Here is a 22097-nt window from a genome sequence, read left to right on the forward strand (position 1 = left end):
GATACAATTGAAACACTTTAAATGTTAAAAGTTATGGCAGCCAAGAATAATATAATAAAGTTTAAATATAGTAAATGAAAGGCAAAAGGAAGTGACTTAAAAAGAAAGAGAAGAGTTAAAAAAGTAGCTTTGGTGAAAAATTAATACTACAAAAGTTGAAGGGAATTAAACAGTTGAGTGATGTAGAAATGTTCAAAGGTAACAGTTGTGGCAATGTTCAGAACATAATAGTGTTATAAAAAGAAAGTTCTTGGTTTAATAACATTCAGTAAAAAACATTTTGTGTGTGTGCGAATATATTGTGTAAATCTGTAAGGGTTTAAGGATCTAAACCAACACTCTTAGTTTGTAAAACCCTGTTTTGTCGTTTAAGATGACTTGGTTTTGTTAGCAATTAACCCTTTGGGTACTTCCATGCGTCATAAAGTTCAGTATCGTTTAAAAAACAAAGTTATGGCTGTGGAAAAGTCAGCCAGACACAGGAAAATATGGAGGTAATTCCTCTGTTCTGCCTGCGATCAGCAAGGAGATTTGTAAAAGGAAGAGGTATTTTAAGCAATAATCTGCCAAAATAATCTACCCAAAAGGGGTTAGAAAAATGTTCTTTTTGTATTTCAGAACTTCAGGAAAAGCAGGCGCCAGCAAAACAGCTGAAGAACACCACCATGAATTTATTATTGCAACAAAGATTTTATAAGTATAACAGTTTTATTGGAGGAATATCTAGCAGAAACAAAATGTTCATCCTGTCAGGGCAACATGTATATAGCTGGGCTCTGGGATGGCCACAGGACGGTGGAGCGCCAGTGGGTTAGTGTTCTCAGATGGAGCCTGAGGGGGACTTCAGTGCTTACTGCGTACGCTGCTGGGAAGTGTGTTTTGGGTTTCCTTGGTGGTCTCTGCACTTGTCTTTCCCTCTGATTTTGAGGCCTAGAAGAAGGATTGTTGGCTGCCAAGTGTTATCCTGAGGTAATTCTACTAAACGTTTTCCATTCAGCCTTAGTTTTTAGTTTCTAGCTATAGTAAGCACCTTATAGAGACACTGGTTATTCTGGGGGACTCTGAGGTTGTTTTATAAATGTGCAGAGACCTTTTAAAATTCTAGGTCTGCCTACCACCTCCTGCCGAAAGGAAAGAGCTGGGCACACTCAGCTCTAGCTTCCCAGCTTCTCTCCTGTTGTTATTACCTTTTAAAAATTTGGCTTTCACTGGATTTTATGCAATGGTGAAAAAATAATTGGCAGTGGAAGAGAAAATAGTGAGGGGAGAGTTATAAATATTCCTTCTGAGCTATTGTTACTTGGAGTCTATTTATTTATTTTTTCACCATCCCTACATGTTTTTTTTAAAGTTTGCCAGATTTCTCCCTGTCCCCTCCTGCCAGTAGCCTGGCCAGCTGCCTTCTCTGCTGACATTTGTGGGCACCTTCAATCTGCACTTTCTACTGAACAGACACACTGCTGGCAACTGAGCTCACAGGTGACAAAAGCAGAGTCAGATCGCCATTTGCCTCTCTCCCTTTCCCTCCTTTCCCACAATTTTCCTTCTCTTCCTCCCTCTCTTCTTTCCCACAGTGAACTATAATTGAAATGCAACCCTTGCTGCCTCTAAGGTGCTGCTCAGATCATAGCCTGATGTTACAGATCCAGCGAGGTGCTCCCTTCCACCCACCCACGCACCATACCATTGGGAGGGGAATCCAAACATTTGTGTTCCTGGACCCCCCTCAGAGCAGTCCTTGTGAGAGGCCACTAAGGGGCATTTGCTACGTTCTGTTACCTCTGGCTACAGGGAAAAGCAGTCGTTTTGCTTTGAACAATGATGGGCTGTCAATAGCTGAACAAGGGATTCCCACAAATATGTTTCAGTTTGCCTGTGAGAAGCCCTGTGTCCTGGGTCCTCGCCTGCTGCTGAGAGGTGCGAAGGATTGGGAAGTATAGTCATTTAAACCATAGTTTCTCAACCTGTGGTACGCGTGAGAGACAGGCAGGGGGTACCTGGGGAAAAACAGAGTGAAGGGGAGGAGGGCGGCAGCTGCTGACTTCTGGGGAAGCCGGGCTGCAGTAGCCCGCTTCCAACCCATTCCCAGCTCCTAGATGGGAGGTGTGTGGCAGGCCCCAGCTTCTGGGGAAGGAGGGCAGCAGCCCCCCACTTCCTGCCCTGTCACAGCTCCCAGCTGGGAGGCAGGCGGCAGCTGCTAGCTTCTGGGGGAGGAGGGCAGCAGCCCCCCCACTTCCTACCGGGTCCCAGCTCCAAGGTGGGAGCCCAGTGGCAGCCTCCTGAGTCTCGCAAGCTGGGCTCTCAGCTGGGTGGCAGCCACCTGTGCCCCGGCTCGAAGCCAAGGAACAGCCTGTAGTGCCCCGGCTTGAAGACAGGCAGCAGCCTCCTGCCCACAGCCCTGGGTCCCAGCCGGCGCGGAAGCCTCCTCTGCCTGAGCTTGGATTGGCTGGCAGGCAGGTGGCAGCTGCCTGCAACTTGCCCAGGTGGTAGCCCCTCTCCCTGGCTCAAAGCCCAGTGCCCAGAAAACTTGTCAATGTCACTGCTCTAGCTGATCAGTGAAACTGACAACTGACAGCCCCAGATTTCACCAGTTACCCTCTTTTCCTGTCTCTCTCTCGCCCTCCTTCCCCGTCTCTCTCTCACCCCTTCCTCCGCTCAAATCTATGGCAAAAAATTTGGCGCAGTGCTTTATATTCCCCAGCATTGGCATGCCGCTCACAGCCTCCTAGCTTTGGCCAACGTCACCTCTAGCCCAGGTACATACCTGAGTTGCGCACCCCTGATGTAAAGTCAGTAACCCTACCCACACTAGATCTGACATCTGTCATATCACGGCCTTATATACTCAGCCCTTCTTCCAACACATGGCTCACATTAGTCTGTAAATATCAAATCCCGTGGAAAATTGAGTGTTGGGTATTTATTAAAATTTTCAGAAGTTAGGGGCTACTTGCTACTGAAAAGATTGAGAAACACAGATTTAAACAATAATGCTTTCTCAGCCAAGACAGGGGGATGGCAGAACTGGGCAGATCAACTAGTTTTGAGTGACACAGCTCTAGGGGATCCACTGACTACTGGGCTCAAAGTGTGACTTCAAGTGGGGATAATGGTCTGGTGTGGGGCAGGGGGATAAAGGCGGGGTCTCACTTTTTGGGGAAATTTATTGAAATTCTCTGACATGTGATGCAACTTGGACCATTTCAGCAGGACAATATTTACTTTTCAGCACTATGTGAATGAACCCCAGGAACAGGTTCATGGCAGGGATGATGTAGTAGGATCCACAAAGGGGGACTCCATCACTGACAGGGAAATCACTTAAATCCTTCGTTCAGTTTGATGATGGAAATTAACTAGGGCTGTCAAACGATTAAAAAAATTAATCGCGACTAATTGCAGTTTTAATCGCACTCTTAAACAATAATTGAATACCATTTATTTAAATTTTGTTGATATTTTCTTCATTTTCAAATATATTGATTTCAATTACAACACAGAATACAGACTGCACGGTGATCACTTTATATTATTTTTTATAACAAATATTTGCACTGTAAAAAAGATAAAAGAAATAGTATCTTTCAATTCACCTCATACAAGTTCTGTACTATAGTGCGATATCTTTATCATGAAAGTGCAACTTACAAGCGTAGAATTTTTTTTGTTATATAACTGCACTCAACAACTTAACAATGTAAAACTTTAGAGCCTGAAAATCCAGTCAGTCCTATTTCTTGTTCAGCCAATCACTAAGACAAATATTTTTTTTACATTTATGGGAGATAGTGCTGCCCGCTTCTTATTTACAATGTCACCTGAAAGCGAGAACAGGTATTAGCATGGCATCGTTGTAGCCGGTGTTGCAAGGTATTTATGTGCCAGATATGCTAAACATTCATATGCCTCTTCATGCTTCGTTCACCATTCCAGAAGACAGGCTTCCAGGCTGATGACGGGTTCTGCTCAATAATGATCCAATGCAGTGTGGACCTATGAACATTCATTTTCACCATGGTTTTCTTTTTTGGTTATTTGTGTTCTGTAGTTTCTGTATTGGAGTGTTGCTCTAAGACTTCTGACAACATGTTCCACATGTCGTCCCTCTCAGATTTTGGAAGGCACTTCAGTTTCTTAAACCTTGAGTTGAGTGTTGTAGCTATCTTTAGAAATCTCACATTGGTATCTTCTTTGCGTTTTTGTCAAAACTGCAGTGAAAGTGTTCTTAAATCGAACAACATATGCTGGGTCATCATCCAAGACTGCCATAACACAAAATATATGGCAGAATGCTGGTAAAATCACGGAGCAGGAAACAGACAATTCTCCCACAAGGAGTTCAGTCACAAATTTAATGAACATTTTTTTTTAACAAGCGTCATCAGCATGGAAACTTGTCCTCTGGATTGGTGGCCGAAGCATAAAGGAGCATATGAATGTTTAGCATATCTGGCATGTAAATATCTTGCAATGCTGGCTACAACAGTGCCATGCGAACTCCTGTTCTCACTTTCTGGTGACATTATAAGTAAGAAACGGCAGCATTATCTCCCGTAAATGTAAACAAACTTGTTTGTCTTAGCTATTGGCTGAACAAGAAATAGGACTAACTGGACTTGTAGGGCTCTAAAGTTTTACATTGTTTTGTTTTTGACTGCAGTTATGTAACAAAAACAATTCTACATTTGTAAGTTGCACTTTCATGATAAAGAGATTGCACATGATAAAGTATATTAATTGTATGAGGTGATTTGAAAAATACTATTTCTTTTATCTTTCTTACAGTGCAAATATTTGTAATAAAAATAATAATATAAAGGGAGCACTGTACACCATGTATTCTGTGTTGTAATTGAAATCAATATATTTAAAAATGTAGAAAAACATCCAAAAATTATTTAATACATTTAAATTGGTATTCTATTATTGTTTAACAGTGCAAATAAAACTGTTATTAATCTGGATTAATTTTTTTTAATTGAGTTAATTTGTTTTGAGTTAATGGCTTGAGTTAACTGCAATTAATTGACAGTCCTAATTTTAACAGCGAGCTTCTGGCAGGACGTAGGAGCCCCTCCAGCCTTTGAAGCTCGATTGCAGGAAAAAAGCTAAAGGCAGAGGGAAGGACAAGGATGAAGAGAGAGGAAAGGGAAAGGGAAAGCACAGGCCTGGGAGAATCCCTGAGTGGGATGGTTATTGGAGGTGACAATAATTGTATAGAAAATCTGTAATACTTTTAGAACAGGCAAATCTCTGCCGCCATGGAGAAGGGAAATAGGTGCTGGCAGGGGGTGTGGAAGGAAGGGAAATTAAAAATACCTTTCTGTTCATTTTTCAGCCAGTTAACATGGTGGGCATGGGGATTCTCCTCCTTTGAATGATGCAGTCTCAGCTATACGTAAGTACTGAAAAGGCCCAGTGGGCCAATCAGAACAGGTCTATGACAATTCATGGCCAAAGCCAAACTGCTGTTGCTGTAGGGAATAAGTTTGCACTGGACCTTGGAGGGGAGGGAGATGTGTGACAGAAGACAGGAACTAACAGGTGTCTTCTCTCCCTGAAATCTCTAATTCTAGTCTCAGGGCCCGATTCTGCATTGCCCTGCATCTTTACACTGCTGTGAAGTGGGTGCAGAATGCTACCCATTCAGCATGGCGAAGTTTTACACACTTTGCACAGGTGTAAATGACTGCACAAGGCACAGGGCAGCCCTGTGAATCAGGTGCTCGGTCAGGACAGATGATGTTCATTGTTATAGACACAAGGCTTAAAACAATAAAGGAAATCCACTCTGCTCACCTGTTACATTGACTTCCCAGAGCAGCTGCTTCTCTACAAGGCCTAAGGTATCAATGATAGATGCTGTATGGATGACAAGGGAAACACCCTGGCAGGCACTGTGCAAGAACGTCACATCCCGGATGTCCCCTTCCAGGATCTTCACCTCAGTCTGACCCTTAAACTCTGCAAGAAACGAACAAAGGAGCCTTCATCAGCATGGCAAAGAGGAGCAATAAAGGGAGTGGTGTGGAGCAGAGCCCAGAGAAATGCTTTGCTGATACAGCAGAACCTCAGAATTATGAACACCTCAGGAATGGAGGTTGTTCCTAACTCTGAAATGTTTGTAACTCTGAACAAAACGTTGTGGTCGTTCTTTCAAAAGTTTACAACTGAACGTTGACTTAGTACAGCTTTGAAACTTTACTATGCAGAAGAAAAATGCCGCTTTTAACAATCTTAATTTAAATGAAACAAGCACAGAAACACTTTCGTTATCTTGTCATATCTTTTTTTAAATGTCCTCCTTTTTTTTGTAGTAGTTTATGTTTGACAAGGCCCCTCACCAAAGGGACCTTTGTGATCATCTAGTCTGACCTCCTGTAGAACACAGGCCATGGAGCTGCCCCAGAATAATTTCTAAAGCAGATCTTTTAGAACAACATCCAATCTTGATTTAAAATTTGTCAGTGATGGAGAAATCCACCTAACTTTTGGAAAATTGTTCCAATAATTAATTACCTGTACTGTTACAATGTATGCCTTATTCCCACTCTCAATTTCTCTAGCTTCAACTTCCAGCCATATGATCATGCAATACCTGTCTCTGCTCATGTTCAGTTGATTATCCACCAAAATCTTTTTCAGAGTCACTGATTCCCAGGATAGAGCTCCCTCCCATCCAGTAATTATGGTCTACGTTCTTTGTTCCAAGGCATATAAATTATATTTAGCCCTATTAAAACATATTTTTGCTTGCATACAATATACCAAGCAATCCAGATCACACTGAATCAGTAATCTCTCCTTTTCATTATTTACCACTCCCCCAATGTTTGTGTCATCTGCAGACTTTATCAATGTGATTTAAGTTTTCTTCCAGATAAGTAATAAAAATATTAAATAGTGTAGGGCCAAGACCTGAGCCCTGCAGGACCCTCCTGGAAACACACTTGCTCGATGACAATTCCCTGTTTACAATTACATTTTGAGACCGATCAGTTAGCCAGTTCTAATCCATTTAATGTTTGCTTGTTGGTTTGATATCTTTTTAGTTTTTAATCAAAATGTCATGCAGTGCAGAAGTCTATTACACCAACACTATTATCTTTATCAACCAAACTTGTAATCTCGTCAAAAAAAGATATTGCATTAGTTTGACAAACTAATTAGTTCCACAAACCCACATTGATTTGCATTAATTAGCTTCCCCTCCTTTAGTTCTTTAGCAACAGAGTCCCGTATCAGCCACTTTGTTATATTGCCCAGAATTGACAGCAGGCTGATAGGTCTATAATTACCTGGTCACCCCTTTAACCCTTTTTAAAAATTGGCACACCATTAGCTATTTTCCATTCTTCTGAAACTTCCCTTGTGCCCCAGGACTTATTAGCTGTCCAGTGACTCCTCAGCCAACTCTTTTAAAACTTTTGGATGCAAGTTATCTGCTGATTTAAAAGTTATCTGCTGATTTAAAAATGTCTAACTTCAGTAGCTGCTGTTTAACATCTTCTAGAAATACTAATGGAATGGGAAGAGTGTTATCATCTCCATATGATGAGACTATATCATCTATATTTCCCTAAATACAGAACAGAAATATTTATTGAGCGCTTCTGCTTTTTCTCCATTATTATTGATAATTCTACCATTTTCATCTAGTAATGGACCTGTACCATTGGCAGGATTCTTTTTGTTCCTAATATATTAAAAATTTCTTTGTTATTGTCTTTAACTATGCTGGCCATAGATGTTGCCTTGTGTCCCTTTGCTTCCCTTATCAATTTTCTACAATTCCTAACATCTGATTTGTGTTCATTACTAAAGATGTCCCCTTTCTCCTTACATAGCATTTCTGATCTGACTGCTGGTTTATGAAGTGACAAGCCGCTGATGTATAAAAGTGTCAGTAATCTAGAAATAGTGGCACATGTATGGCGACTTATACAGCTCTCTCATAGTCATTCATTGTATAGCTCACATTATTACCTAGTTACCTTTTCAAAATACCTTAAATCAGTTTTCTGCTTGTGTATATGCAAAATGTTTGATTACATATATGGGCTCACTCTTGACAGGCAGATACACCTGTGAAAATTTTGTAACTATGTAATCAGTGAGCTTGTTCTAACATGTACTAACATTAGGATTTTCATCTTCATAAGTAGGTGTAGAATCCATGTGTTTGTACAATGCCTAGGATAATGGAGTCCTGGTCCATGACTGGGGTCCTAGACGCTATGGTAATACAAATAAATAATAATAAGCACAGTGTTTTTGGGAGTGTAAATTCTAACACGTTAGACTAGTGAAAGTGTCTGTGCAGGAGTTAGACGTTTTGCATGTGCAAATGGAAACTGTCATTTGAAAATTGACCCACATAATACAGTCAGTGTAGGATGTCTAACTTATTTAGCTTGGTTTTTTGCTTATTTAGTGTTAGAGATTTTTCAATTGGTGTGTGTTATAAAATGCAGGAAAGACTTTCCAAAGGTATCCTGGGGAAGTGGGGCTAAAATGTGCTCACTATGGGCCATGTCCTATTCCACTGAAGCCAATAGAAAGTGCTTCATGAGTACATGGGCCAGATTCACCTCTCATCTACATCAGTTTTACCCCATTGACTTCAGTGAGTTATTGCTGAGTTATTCCTGATGTTCATTGGTGTGAGAGGAAAATTAGGCCCTGGAGGGGTTGAGTAGAGCACTGAGGAGGGAGTATTAAAGCTACGGGGAGGTTATCACAAAGATGCATGTCAGAGACAAAGAACAAATGACTTTTATGTGTCTAGTCTTTGACCAGCTACCAGAAAAGCATATGTGCATTGGGGCTGGGAGAGGGGGAAGAAATTCAGCCCATCCTTTTCATTGTGATATATTCTGTTGAACAACAAGCAATCCTTGGCTGGGTCTGTTCTCAGACAGCAGGCAGCTTGTGCAGAGGTTTTGCCTGTGTGATCCACACTTTGTCTGTGCCACCTGCGCTGTATACAAGGGTATTATCTGTTGCTTGGCTGTCTATGCATAGGAATTTGATGGTTATTCCAATAAAGTGCCCCTGCCAGTCCTGAGTGCCTTACCAAGTCAGTCATATTAGCTGCCGGAAATTATTTGTCTCCATCTTCTACATATTGTTTAAAACCCAAGCAAATGCTGGAAGTCAGTAGGACTTAGGCTTCTAAGTGAATCAGGCATTTTTGAAAAAATTACTCAATATGTTTTATCATAGATCTTCCTTCAAATAGTTCCAAACTACTATTAAGTTATTGTGAGTGTGATGCTACAGTCAGGCATATTGTATCAATTCCTAGATAAATAGAGGACTGATTAAACTCAGGCATCCACAGCAAAAAAATTGAAACCACATCTTATTTTAATTTGTAAGGAATTAAATGATCTGTCACATCTTGACCTGATTTATTATTGGGAAGCGGAGCCATTTGTATTTATGTATGTACTCTATTGGTCCCAGATCAGCTATATTATTATGAAGTCCAAGGGGTGTTCTGCATGTCCTTGTTAGTGAAGCTATAAAGGCAAACAAATCTAATTGCAGGTCTAAATTAATGTTGCATTTAATAAGGCAGCTGCTATATTGAGATTTTCTGTAGTGGAATCTCCCAAACCGTTTTTCTTCAGTAACAGCAATATTGCACGACAATATGCCAAGCTCCTTCTGCTCTTCCCAATGTGGAATGGTGCTAAGTTAGTTGTCCATGTTTTGAACATCTGGCACTAAATGTCATGCTTAAATCCTGGACCTTCTGTCAGCACAAAACTTTTTAAAGTGATAGCTGCTCTGGTAGACATGAAAGCTGCTGCTTTAAAATGATCAGAAATGCTCCTTAAAAGAAATTGGACACTTACAATACTGCTAACATTTCTAGAAGCTTGCAGTGTAATGTTGGGCAAATAAACTAGACCTCATTACTCTTAGGAAACTTGGCAGTGGTATAGATAGATTTCCTTCTTCCAAGGCGGACACTTAAAAATAAGATGGTCAGGGTGAAACCCATGACCTGGGTTCTTCAACATGGCCAGTTATCTTATTCATCTTTAATAAGGAGGTTTATGCAGCAGAAAATACAGACTTCCCTCACAATACGTTGTTAGAGTGGAGAATCCTGGACCCTTTGCATGCTGGGACCTGACTCTTCCACAGTGGACACCTCCAAACTGAGGATGAAGGAGCCAGCAATCTCCTCTATTTTATGCAAGTTGAATGTGGCCCATAGACTCCCAGCAGGAAGCCCTGGGTTAGGCAAAATATGAATGTCCCTGACCTAAGCAAATACAAAACAAAGAGCTGTTAAATGCACACGTCTTCATGCCCTGTTTTACAAGGACGTTCAGATTAAAGGAACTCATGAAACAAATGAGTCACTGTGCCTTCACATGGCTCACATTTAATAAATCCAAAAATAAATATATGCAAAAGAATATAGTGGCCCAGATGATCCTCTTCTCATTGCAATGTAAATCAGGAGTAGCGCCCCTGAAGTCAATGGAGTCACATTTGAATATAAAGGTGAGAGGAATCAAGCCCAGTGGTCTTGCAGCAACACTACATCTAGAGCAGGATTCTCTGCATCAGGGAAGGACTGTGGGAAGGGGATAAGCTCAAACTGTGTCACTTACTTCTGTGAGAGATCCCTGAAGCATGGTCACTAGAGGTGCATTTACCGATACAGAGACCGGGATAGAAGTGGATCAAGGATAATTACCAGGGTGGTGGGGGTGTCATTCAGAGATAGTTCAAGTGTATTTGGAGCTCCCTGTGGTGACACTCGTTTGGACCCCTTCCCATCTGCAAGTCCCAAGAGCCAATATGTATCGTGCCCCATCCTCCCGTAGCCTGCCCGTTGGGCAGCGGCTTATGGTCAGATCTTAAAGGGTATGTCTACACTGCAATAAAGCAGCTGCAGTTGGCCCGTGTCAGCTGACTCTGGTTTGTGGGGCGTGGGCTGCGGGGCTGTAAAATTGCAGTGTAGACATCCTGGCTCAGGCTGGAACTCAAGCTCTGAAGTTTGGGGTCTCACAGCCTGGGCTCCAGCGCAGCTCAGACACCGACACTGCAGTTTGATAACCCTGCAGCCCAAGACCCACAAGCCAGAGTCAGCTGACACAGACCAGCTGCAGCTGCTTTATTGCCATGTAGACGTACCCAAAGAGTGTGAGAGAGAATATGTCCCAATCTGGCATGTGTGTGTGTGTTTGTGTTGGGGGGGGAGCAGTTTAAGGGGATAGTGGATGGAGCTTTACTGTTAAACAGAAGGAGCAGAGAAACCTTTGTTGTGGCCAGCCAGGGTTGCATAACACAGACGGATGCTCTGATTTGTAAGGGGGCTAAATTATCCCCAGAGCTTAATTGACACAAAGCAGCTCTGGCTCCACATCGAGCTACACTGTTAGAGGAAAAGTAAACTGCACGCGTTCATGGGGCCCTGCGACGTCGGGCCCACTGGTAGCTGCAGGTTCTGCAGCATTGTCTGAACTGCCTTGAGAGTAGAATAGCAGGGGCTACTGCCGGTGAGGCATGAGATTAGGGTGACCTTATTTTCTCCACAGGGAAAATGGGACACTGCACAGGCCAGCCTGAGCCCACTCTCCCCACCGTGCATGGGGCCAGTGCTAGCCCTTCCTGCAGCCAAGGCCGGACCCAGCCCCCAGCCCTGCCCCCTCTGCCAGCCAAGCCAAACAGCCACAGCCCTCCCTGCCATCTGAGGCCAGCCTCAGCCCTAGCCCTTCCTGCCGCCCGCTCATGCTGAGATGGTCCAAGCTGCTTGCTCCCCTCACACACGTTCCTCCACGCCCGCTAGGGAGTGCACCCCACTTTTTTTTTTGGCAAAACTGGCATTTGTTTTTCTAGAGCAAACGGGACAAATGCCCAGTTTTGCCAAAAAAGTCAAGATGGCCAGGACAGGGCTTAAAAAGGGACTGCCCCTGCCAAAACAGGACATATGTGAGATGCGTTAACTGAGCTGTGAGGGACCTTGGCAAATCCTTGTTGGAACATAGCATAGAATTTAATTGGGTTGAAACCAACAGGCAGAGTTATCTAAAAAACTATTCTAAACCTCTATGCAATTGAATAGAGAATTATATCCCAGTAGTAGAAGTCTATAAAGTGGTTGAAAAGGCTATAAGAAGATTCTTCTTCTTTATTAAGTTGTACAGAGTTATTCCATAAAGACAATGGCTGCAGAGAAGAAGGATGATCTGGTGGTTAAGGCACTACACTGACGGTAACATTTTCAAATGTGCTTAAGGCTCATTAAAAGTCAGAGGGACATAAGCTCCTAAGTCACTTTTGATAATGGGACTCAGGCTCCTAAGTTATTTAGACATTTAAAAAATATTGGTTCCTTGCTGTGCCACCGATGTCCTGTGTGACCTTGGGCAAGTCACTTAATCTCTGAGCCTCAGTTTCCCAGCTAGGGATAATACTCTGTTTCTCCCAGCCTTTATCTTGTTTAGTTAGACTGTGAACTCTTAGGGGCAGGCATTGTCACTCACTATAGATTATCTGAACAGTGCCTAGCACAGAGGGGTCCCCCCTCTTGGTTGGGGCTGCCGGGTCTTCGTGTAATAAAAATAATTAAAATTGTCCCCACATATCACAGTCCTGTTCTTGACTTGCAGAATCCCTCACAGTTCCAGTCTTGGAGCCCCGTGCCATCCCACCAATGCCCCTTAATCCTGATTTGCAGGACCCCCTGCTATTCTGGGGCTGGGATATCTTCTTCTCAGTCCTGACTTGCAATGCCCCCAAATGAAAACTGATTCTTGGCTTCTCTTCCACTAATCAATGGTGAGGAATTTTGTAAAGATTTTGACCCGTGCACATCAAACTAATGAAAAGTAGGTGGGTGCCATCCAATTAATTACAACAGACTAATAAATAATCCTCTGTCCTATGCAGAGACCCCAAGGATCACTCAGTGAATCTACTGCCATTTCATTTTAATACCTCGGATTTTTGTGCCACATTTACTTAGGTTCGCTGGTGATGCAAAGAAAACACAATATGCTTAAGGTAAGTCAGTCCCAGATCTGCAAAATTAGGAAAGGGGAAAAACCTTTCAAAAGGTTCTACTTGAGAAGGTGGTTTAAGAATCCTCCTCCAATCCCCCCGTCCTAACAGTATTCACTTACTTGTAAAATTCCTGCGTGCCTCATAGGTAAAGGCTTTGTCCAAGGTTCGGATCTCAGCCAGTTCCTTCTCTTCCTCCAGCAATAAGCGGACAATTCTCTGGCCAAGAAATCCCCCTGCTCCTGTCACCAGACAGCTCACCCCAGCCAAAGACATGGCACCTGATTGTTCCCTCGCTGCAATCCAGCCAGCTAGAGATCCAGGAATGGCAGCTCCTCCTCCTGACTGAGAAGAAAAAGACACAGCGTCAACTTCAAGAAACCCAGTAAAACCGGTGATAACACCAGCAAGGGATGCCAGTGAAAAAAACAACCCAGGTTCAGGCACCAACCCTAACTCAACAACTTCATTAACCTATCAGTTACCTTTACCGGCATATTAATATTCAGAAGTTGCCTTTACATTTTTTTCATGGCAAATCACTGAGCACTTGCTAAGTAGGTCTGATATAAAAACTGAGGAAATTAAGAACGCCAGTGACGTTAACTATTTAAAATCAATGTAAATAATAAATAAACTTCACAGTGCCTTTCTCTGTCTCTGGCCTTGGTTCTAACTTCTTAGGGTTGAGGAGCCAGGAACTAAAGAGTGGCTGGTATTTATGTACTGCACAGCTGGCCCTACTCTTATCTCCCCTTCCTTCCCTCCCTCCTCATTTTCCTTGGATTAATGATGACACAAAGACTCCCTCATTCCCCTCCCTCCTCTGTTCGGAGAACATCCTTGAAGTAACTGACTTCTGAATGCCTGGCGCTTGAGCTCTGACCCTTTCCCACTAACGTACCCGTGGAAAGGGGGACCTTGGGCCAAACTGTGAGTTTTGTTTCAGAGGCGTCTGTCTGTTGGGCTCATGCTTCTTGTTCTTCTTGTTAGAGAATGGGCCCTCATGCCCCACGGCCTACATCTCCTCCTAACCCTACCTCCTGGGTAACAGCCACTGCGGCAGGACTGAGTGGCCCATCTGTGAACAGCTACAGTTGATCAGTGAGGAGCCAGGATGCAATCTCCTTCCAGGGGCAAAATCATTGCTCCCTATGAACCCCGGTATTCTCCCATAACAGCCTGTGTAGTTGGGGGAGGGAGCAGCAACTTGGTGCCTGGAACGCCCCCAGAGTGGAGGTGTCTCCTCACTGCTGTCTAGGAGAACCCTTCAAGATAGGGTCTATATACCTGAAGGCATACACTTTCCCCTGTAAGTCATCTACAAACTCATTTAGTTCAGGTCGCCATGGACCTCCCATTAGTCAAGCAGGGCCAAGTCTCTCCAGCAATCCCGCCACCATGAAGATTCCAACAGAAAGGTCCCAGTAGGTCCGCTGGCATCACTTTACCTCTCAGACTGTATTAGCTCTGTGTGCTCACAACCCTCAGAGCGTGACAAAATAGGTGAGCAGTCAGCCTTCAGTGGGAGTTTGGGGTGCTTCGCCCCTCCTGAGCTGGCCAACAGATGACTTTTTTTTAAAATTAAAAGGCTCAAAAAATGTGAAGTGCCATGGGAAGAAAAGAATCTACAGATGCAAAACACTTCCCAAGGAGAGTCAATACACACAGCCAGCCGGGCAGGCAGCAGCAAGTGTGTGGACTTGTCCACCCAAGTGGAGAAACGCTCACGCTGACAAACCCTCTGAATGAGTTGCTTAGAAGCATATGCTGCCGACTAAAGAATTCTGATGGTCAGAAAGCCCCAGTAGGACCATCTCAAATTTGCCTCTTAACCCCCATGGGCTTGGTCCACGAAGGGGGCTTATGCTCAGCATTGCAATGCCTACCTTTAGGCACGCTGCCCCCCCGTGAAATCCACCACCCTGCTTTAGGCGCCCACGCTCCCTATACCTTGCGTGCAGCGAGGCAGGTGCCTAAGAATCGGACCCACACAAGCCAGCATTGTAGGTGGGAAGCTGTTGCAGCTCACCAGTAGGAAATGCCTACGCCCCAGCCCTCAAAGGGAGTTAGGCACCTAACTCTGAGCCAGAGGGAGATGCTCATCTTCACGTGGGAGTCACAGATGTAAACCCTCTCCTAGAGTTGTGCCTAAGCTAGGCCATCCCCTCCTCATAAAAAACGAAGAGGCAGTGAAGCTCCTCCATAGCCCAGTGGGTAGTGAATGCCCTGAGGCAGTAAAAGACCCAGCATCAACTCCCCACTCTGCCTCACATGAAGCAGTGACTTGAACCTCGAACCTTTACCTCACAGATGAGCATCCTAGCCATACGGTGTTCTGTGGTAGGTCGCCTGTTGAAGCTGTTCTACTTTTATGGAGGTGGGTGCTCTATCGGCTAGATTTTAGAGTCCGTCTCTCTTTCTCTGTCTGGCCCAGAAAGAGTTGGAGCAGTCGCTTAAAAATCTTTTATTTAACCCTTAGCATAAATAATTCCTAGATGTCCTTCCTGTTTTTAACACAGTGTTAGTGAATAGTGCTTAGTCACTAGCAAAGGCTTTGGTGTGTCGCTTTGGAAATATTTTAAACCCTCCCCACAGCCTCCATCCCTAGGCTTTCAAATAAAAACAAGAAAGCAAAGGTGTCATCGGGCCCAATGAGTAGAGAGGACACTGCATCCAGTTTACTCATACGATAAGACAATTTTTGCAAGTGTTTCAATGGTAAAGTCCTTGGCAATTCCTTCCTTAAAATAACAAGTCCTTTAAAAAAAATTATCTGTGATTCTCTGCTCAGCTGCTATAGCTCAAAACCTTGAAACTATATATTCCCATTAGAGGCTGGCACAAAAGTTTTCTTTCAGGCAACATGACTAGTTTAATTAAGAAAAACAGCATGATATCCTATGGTAAATGATCAAACCCTTTAATGCCCTGTGGGCCCTCTGCATAAATTCTTCCCAGGATTCCCAAAGAAAACAAAAGCTTTTTTTTAAAGGAAAACTGAAAAGTTTATTTAATCAGAAAAGAATATTAAAACACTTTAGGATACACTGTTTACTGGTCGCCCTATTAACCATCACACCTCATAAACCAAGTAAGGCTCACTGGTTGGACTAGTATCTCTGGGGGATACAGGAAAGGTGGGAAATGGGGCAGGAAAGGTTGTCTGTGTACTAAGACTTCCAGGTCTTCCTGTTTATTATCCATGTTCCTTGCACGTTTGGCAGGCTGTATCATTATTTTCTCACTTGTCTCTCTAATGACCCTTTTGCAATTTCCCTTTTCCCCTGTTCCCCCACTTTCAGCCCTTTGTAGAGGGAACCATTTTACTTACCTGGGGGCTTTTGTCACTAGGCTGGTGAGTCAGTGTCCTAAGATGGAGGACAACGACTAGCAGTATTCCTTAAGGCTCAAACTTGGGACCAATCCTATTTCATGTTTTTATTAATGACCTTGGCACGAGAAGTAGGAGCGTGCTAATGAAATTTGCTGATGGTGCAAAGTTGGGAGGCTTCGTCAATATAAGGGAGGATTGGAATATTGTACAGAAAGAACTAAATGACCTTGAGGACTGGAGTGACAGAAATGGGATGAAATTTAACAGTATAAAGTATAAGAGTGTGACTGCTGCTGGAATACTGTGACCAGTTTTGGTGTCTCAGTTCAAGAAGGATGTTAATAAATTGGTGTGTTTTCAGAGAAGAGCCATGAGAATGATTAAAGGATTAGAAAATATGCCTTATAGTGATAGACCCAAGGAGCTCAGTCTATGTAGTTTAACAAAGAGAAAGTTGAGGAGAGACTTGACTACAGTTAATAAGTACTTAAATGGGGAACAAATATTTGATAATGGGCTTTTCAATCTAGCAGAGAAAGCTATGACACAATTCAATGGTTAGAAGTTGATGCTAGACAAATGCAGACTGGAAATGAGGCATACATTTTTAACAGTCAAGGTAATTAACCACTGGAATCGATCGTATTATCAAGGATCATAGTGGATTCCCCATCACTGGCAAATTTTAAATCAACATTGAATGTTTTTTGAAAAGATCTGCTCTAGGAATTATTTTGGAAGCTCCATGGCCTGTGTCATACAGGAGGTCAGATTAGATGATCACAAAGGTCGTTTCTGACCTTAAAATCTATGAATAGTTTAGTCTCGTAATACTTGAGTCTAATTCTGGTTGTTGGGTTTAGTGTGTGGGGGCTCAGTGATGTTCTGCCTAGCAATCCTCTTTCATGGAAAAGCATCCCACGGCTGAGGAAGCCACAGCCTCCTCCTGGACTCATAGACTTTAAAGTCAGAAGGTACCATCATGATCACCTAGTCTGATCTCCTGCACAACACAGGCCACAGAACCTCACCCACCCACTCCTGTAAGAGACCTCTAACCTGTGACTGAGTTATTGAAGTCCTCAAATCATGGTTTAAAGACTTCAAGGTACAGAGAATCCAGCAGCAAGTGAGCCATGCCCCATGCTACAGAGGAAGGTGAAAACCCCACAGAGCCTTTGCCAATCTGCCTTGGGGGGAAATTCCTCCCCAACCTCAAATGCGGTGATCACCATCTGTGCGCCTGCCTGCAGTTTGTTACAACCCCTCTTCCAGGAAACAGGGTTTATAAATAAACAAGTTATGGTAGAAAATAGCCTGACTGAATGTCACCAATTTCTCTTCCAGAGAGAAACTGGCCTGTAAGGCCCCCAGATCTGCTGGTTAGCAAAGAGGGCAACAATAGGAACCAATCTCTGTTACATACTCATGTTCGGAACCATTATTTCTTTATTGCAGTTCTCCAACTTTTTCATACTCTGGTTCACTGCCTTTTGGTAAAGAGCCTCTTGTGGACACCTGCCCTCCCAATCTCTCCTTCACTGTTTCCCACCTCAGCTGTCGCCACCATGCCACAGGAGTGAATATTAGGAGAGGATTAAGGATGAACTGCACTGTAACGTGAAGGACATAGCTATGTCTCAGCTGTTTATTTCCTCTTCCTGAGTGCAGCTTTTTACATTAATTAGGGCTGAGTTTCCCTGCAGCACCCTTTGCTCTGCCTTCCCCATGTGCATTGCAGCTCAGTTCTGCCCTCCTGATGCATTTACAACACCCCCAGGTTTGGAATCATCTGTAAATAGAGCCTTGCTTGAATTTACACCAAAGAAACTCCCAACAAATAAAGACACAAAGCAGTCATGTAAGGGGCAGAAGAGGGGCTTGCGTTTTGGGCTGGGGGCTAGTCCAGTTTGTGAAAAATAGCTTCTGAAGGGACGCTTCGGGATCTCTGGACTGGACATCATGACAACAGCAGCTCTCACACCGTGTGGAATGCTGTGTTAGGTGTTTCAGAGTAAAGTCACCCATGTATAGATATATATATTTTTAAATGGCTATTTTTATTCTCTCTCTCAGTGCCCGAACCTGCTGCCTCCCCAGCTCCATGCCAGCCCCGGAGACGGGAGAGACAAGGGGGCCACTGCAGAGCTGTCCCCACAGGTGTCCTGGGTTATCACGATGATGCATTGCTGCTTTGTTGCAGAACATCCTTGAAATCTATCAAAGTGCTTGATGCGGTGTTGTTTTTGAGCTTTATCTATGTGGCTGAGTGTCTCCCAGCAAGGTTTGTTATCATTGGAACACAGAGAAAGGCCCCCAAGTGAAGGACTCCAGAGTATCAGTGCAGACATATTTATCTCAGAGAAAACTTCGGGTCTAAACAGGACAAGATTAGTAGATGGGTTTTCCTGTCTGCCTGTTTAACCAATATTAAAGCAGGATGTTACAAGAGATCACTTGTCAACTTAATGGCTCTTCCCAGCAGCTACAGGAAACTTGGGAATATGTCAACTGTAATTTACAAATAGAAGAGTAATAAGTGATTTGCAATGCCAGATCAGACCCATTGTCCAGGGAGTCTAGTGGCCTATGATCAATAAAACTCCCTAACGATGTAGCTGGCCATTTCTGTAATGGTGCAAAATTCCTCCTGACTACAGCAGTGAGCAGTTTATGTGCTGAGGCATCAGCTTAAATTTTGCTTACCCATTTCTTAGCATGCAAAACTACATAAATGTCCAGTATTCAAATATTGATGGGCTTTTCAGAGGCAGTAATTATTGTAGCATCTGAGGGCCTTGCACTTATTAATGAAATAATCTTTCCTCCCCCCATCCTCATGCTAGAAGTAAGGAAATAAACCAAAATAATTATTGATATTACAGTGGCTCCTGTAGGCCATAGTCCCTGACTGGGGCTCCACTGCCCTGGGTGCTGAGTGGCTTCTACTCTAAATAGACAAGACAGACAAACAGCAGTAGAAAGTGACACAAGTCAAATATTAAAAGCTACAACACTTGGTAGTTGCTTGTCTGTTTTCATATGCTATCACATACCAAAGATCTACAATAAAGAAAGTTATGCAGGTTGACAAGAGAAACACTGGAAAGCTGGAAATGCCAGAATGAAGGATGTTTGTGCAACCTTAATTCACTTTCCATGTGCATATGCATTATAATTCAGTTTTTAATTACATGATCAATGCAATTTTTCTCCACAGGACCCTGCCTCATTCAGTGCACAGGATGGACGGGGCTCAGAGAATGAATAGGGCAGTTTTCAATATTTCATTTTTACCCTTTTATTATGCAAGGTGTAAGGCCTTATTTACTCCACAGCATCCAAGCCCTGCAGCGCCTAGGGAATTATTCATTTCTTCATGGGTTTTTCTATGGCCCTCATCACCAATGTATTTGAGCCTCACAAACATGAATGAATTTATCGTCACAATTTCTCTGTCAGATACCACAGTAATATTATTCCCATTTTACAGATGGGGAATTGAGTAAGGTACAGATAGATTAGGGTTAAAATTAAGATTAATGTAAATGGGGGAAATGGTCCTGCTATTGTGGGGAACTTTCCTGGCTCACACACTGCCCCGGTGGAGCTGGCTAGTAAAAGGATCTGAGTCCCTGCCCCCACTCTCTTTACCCAGAGACCCACCTGACCTCGAGGGCTCCCCTCCCACTCTCCTGTGTGGTGGGGTGCCTGTAACCCCGACAAGGCTGGGCCCAGGATTCCTGGTGCTCAACCCCCAATCTTGCCATGCTCCCTTAGGGCAGGGGCTAGGGTGTCCCCACTCCAGGCACTAACGCTGCACTGGGCCCCTCCCTGCCCCACTGATCACTGCACACAGCGCAGAGCAACACAATGTGTTACACACACAGCAACCAAACATCAAACACAAAGTAAGAAAAGAGGAGCGAGGTTAAAGGCAAACACCCAGCACTGCCCCCTGGCCCGGGGCACCACACACAGCGTCTCTGGGTGTCAGGGAGGTTCACAGTCTGTGTCACACGTCGCAGGCCCCTGCCCAGGCCCTGGCTGCACTGCAGGGATGCAGAGAGTCAGACACTCGCTCTGGCAGTGGCCACGCACCCCAGGCTCTAGGGGGGCAGGGCCCTTCTCCCCAGTGTCAGCCCCTGTCGGGGTCACAGTCCCCCTCTGAGCCTGGCCTGTGCAGCCTCTGGGCTGGTGGCGTCTCCCTGCGCCAGGCCCTGCCCAGGGTCCCCCTCGCACTCCCCAGCTGCTCACTGCACCCACTCACCGCACCCGGCTCCAGACAGCTCCGGCCCCAGCTCCGGCTCTGCTCTGCCTCAGTGCAGCTGTGCTCGGCTCGGCTCGGCTCAGCTCTGCTCTCTGGGATGCCCCTCTGGCTCTGCTGCTGTGGGTCGGGTCAGGTCAGATCAGGTCGGGTCGGATCAGCTCAGCTCCCCAGGCTTCTTCTCTGGCCTCCAGCCACTAGCTGCTTTTGTCCTTAGCTCTGCCCAGGCAGGCCCAGGCAAGCAGCTCCAGCTCAAAGGAGGACGGGACCACCCCCGCCCTCCTGGCTCCCTCATTGGCCTGCCCACCCTGCCAATCAGGCTGACCTGAGTTAGCCTCTCTCCACTGGCCCCGGGGGGCTGTGTCTGTTTCAGGCAGGGTCCTGCTTCCTCCAGAGATGCCGACCAAAAAACTCACTAAGTTTCAGGAAGGGGCTAATCGACCCTATACATTAAAGTTAAATTTTACAAAAAGCTCCACTAATTTTGGGGCTATCAGTGATCGCACCCCAATTTGAGGTCTCAGGCTGATTTTTCAAAGTATTTTGCATTTTTATAATATTTTATATGTTCAAAACACTGTCCAAACATTAACTAATTAATACAAGAACATCCCTGGCCACTGGGGTGGTGGGGAGAATATTATTATCCCCATTTTATAGATTGGAAGAGTGAGACTGAAAAATAAAGTGACTTGATCAGGCCCACAGGGTGAATCAGTGGCAGAGACAGAATTAGAACACAGGACCTTTCTAACTCTAAGGCGTCTGCTTATTAAGGCAATATAATATTTAGGAATGTCAGAATTGCTGAGCATCAAATCCTTCCATTTACTTCAGTCTCAGTTGTGTGCGCTTAGCTCCTCTTCACATCCGGCCCCAAGTCTTCATTGGGCATCTAGAAAATGAGAACCACTCAACTGGTGGCCTCCTGCAAAAATTGTGACTGAAGTGATCCAGCATCACAGCCCACCATCAGTCTATCAAAGTGTGGTCAGGGGGACAGGGTTTGGAAGCCCTGCTGGACTGTGGAATTGAGTCCCCTGCAAGTCAAGCTCAGATGCCCCTTGACTTCACTCTTCCCCCCTGACTTTTTGGCTCCATGGATCAGATTGGGAAAGACAGAGTGCGAATAACTCGCCAACACAACAAAATTAAACCCCATTCACAACTGTGCTCATTGTCACAATACGGTATCTTCTCTCCTTTCTAACATGTTTTGATCAGCAGTGATATAGTGAACAATGTTGTCATTTAAATGACAACTTCTCACATTCCCCACCCAGGGCTCCTCCTCTACCACCTGCCCCCAATATTTCTATTCTTTTGTACAACACTCCGCATCCACCTTCCCTCTCCATGCTGTCTACCATCCACCCAATTCATCCCCCTTCAGCCTTCCTCTCTGATTTCAACTCCTGGCTCTCTCGCTTCACTCATCCACAGTGACTTCAATTTCCATCTTGA

The 22097-nt window shown here is 44.2% G+C and overlaps 1 protein-coding gene across 1 annotated transcript in view; it reads right to left on the reverse strand.

Annotated features, from left to right (window-relative positions):
* LOC137151854 (3 beta-hydroxysteroid dehydrogenase/Delta 5-->4-isomerase-like) overlaps positions 1-22097 on the reverse strand; it is a 28313-nt gene that overhangs the window by 3534 nt on the left and 2682 nt on the right. Inside the window, exons 2-3 of the mRNA XM_067546357.1 lie at positions 13152-13374; positions 5800-5964 (exon numbers count right to left, since the gene is read on the reverse strand). Coding sequence (XP_067402458.1) covers positions 5800-5964; positions 13152-13305 — 319 coding nt within the window. The 5' untranslated portion in view covers positions 13306-13374. The remainder of the gene's footprint in view (positions 1-5799; positions 5965-13151; positions 13375-22097) is intronic.

The sequence above is a fragment of the Emydura macquarii genome, unplaced genomic scaffold, assembly GCF_026122565.2.
Source record: "Emydura macquarii macquarii isolate MOO-44397 ecotype Brisbane River unplaced genomic scaffold, CSIRO-AGI_Emac_v2 contig_1119, whole genome shotgun sequence".
NCBI lineage: Eukaryota > Metazoa > Chordata > Testudines > Chelidae > Emydura > Emydura macquarii.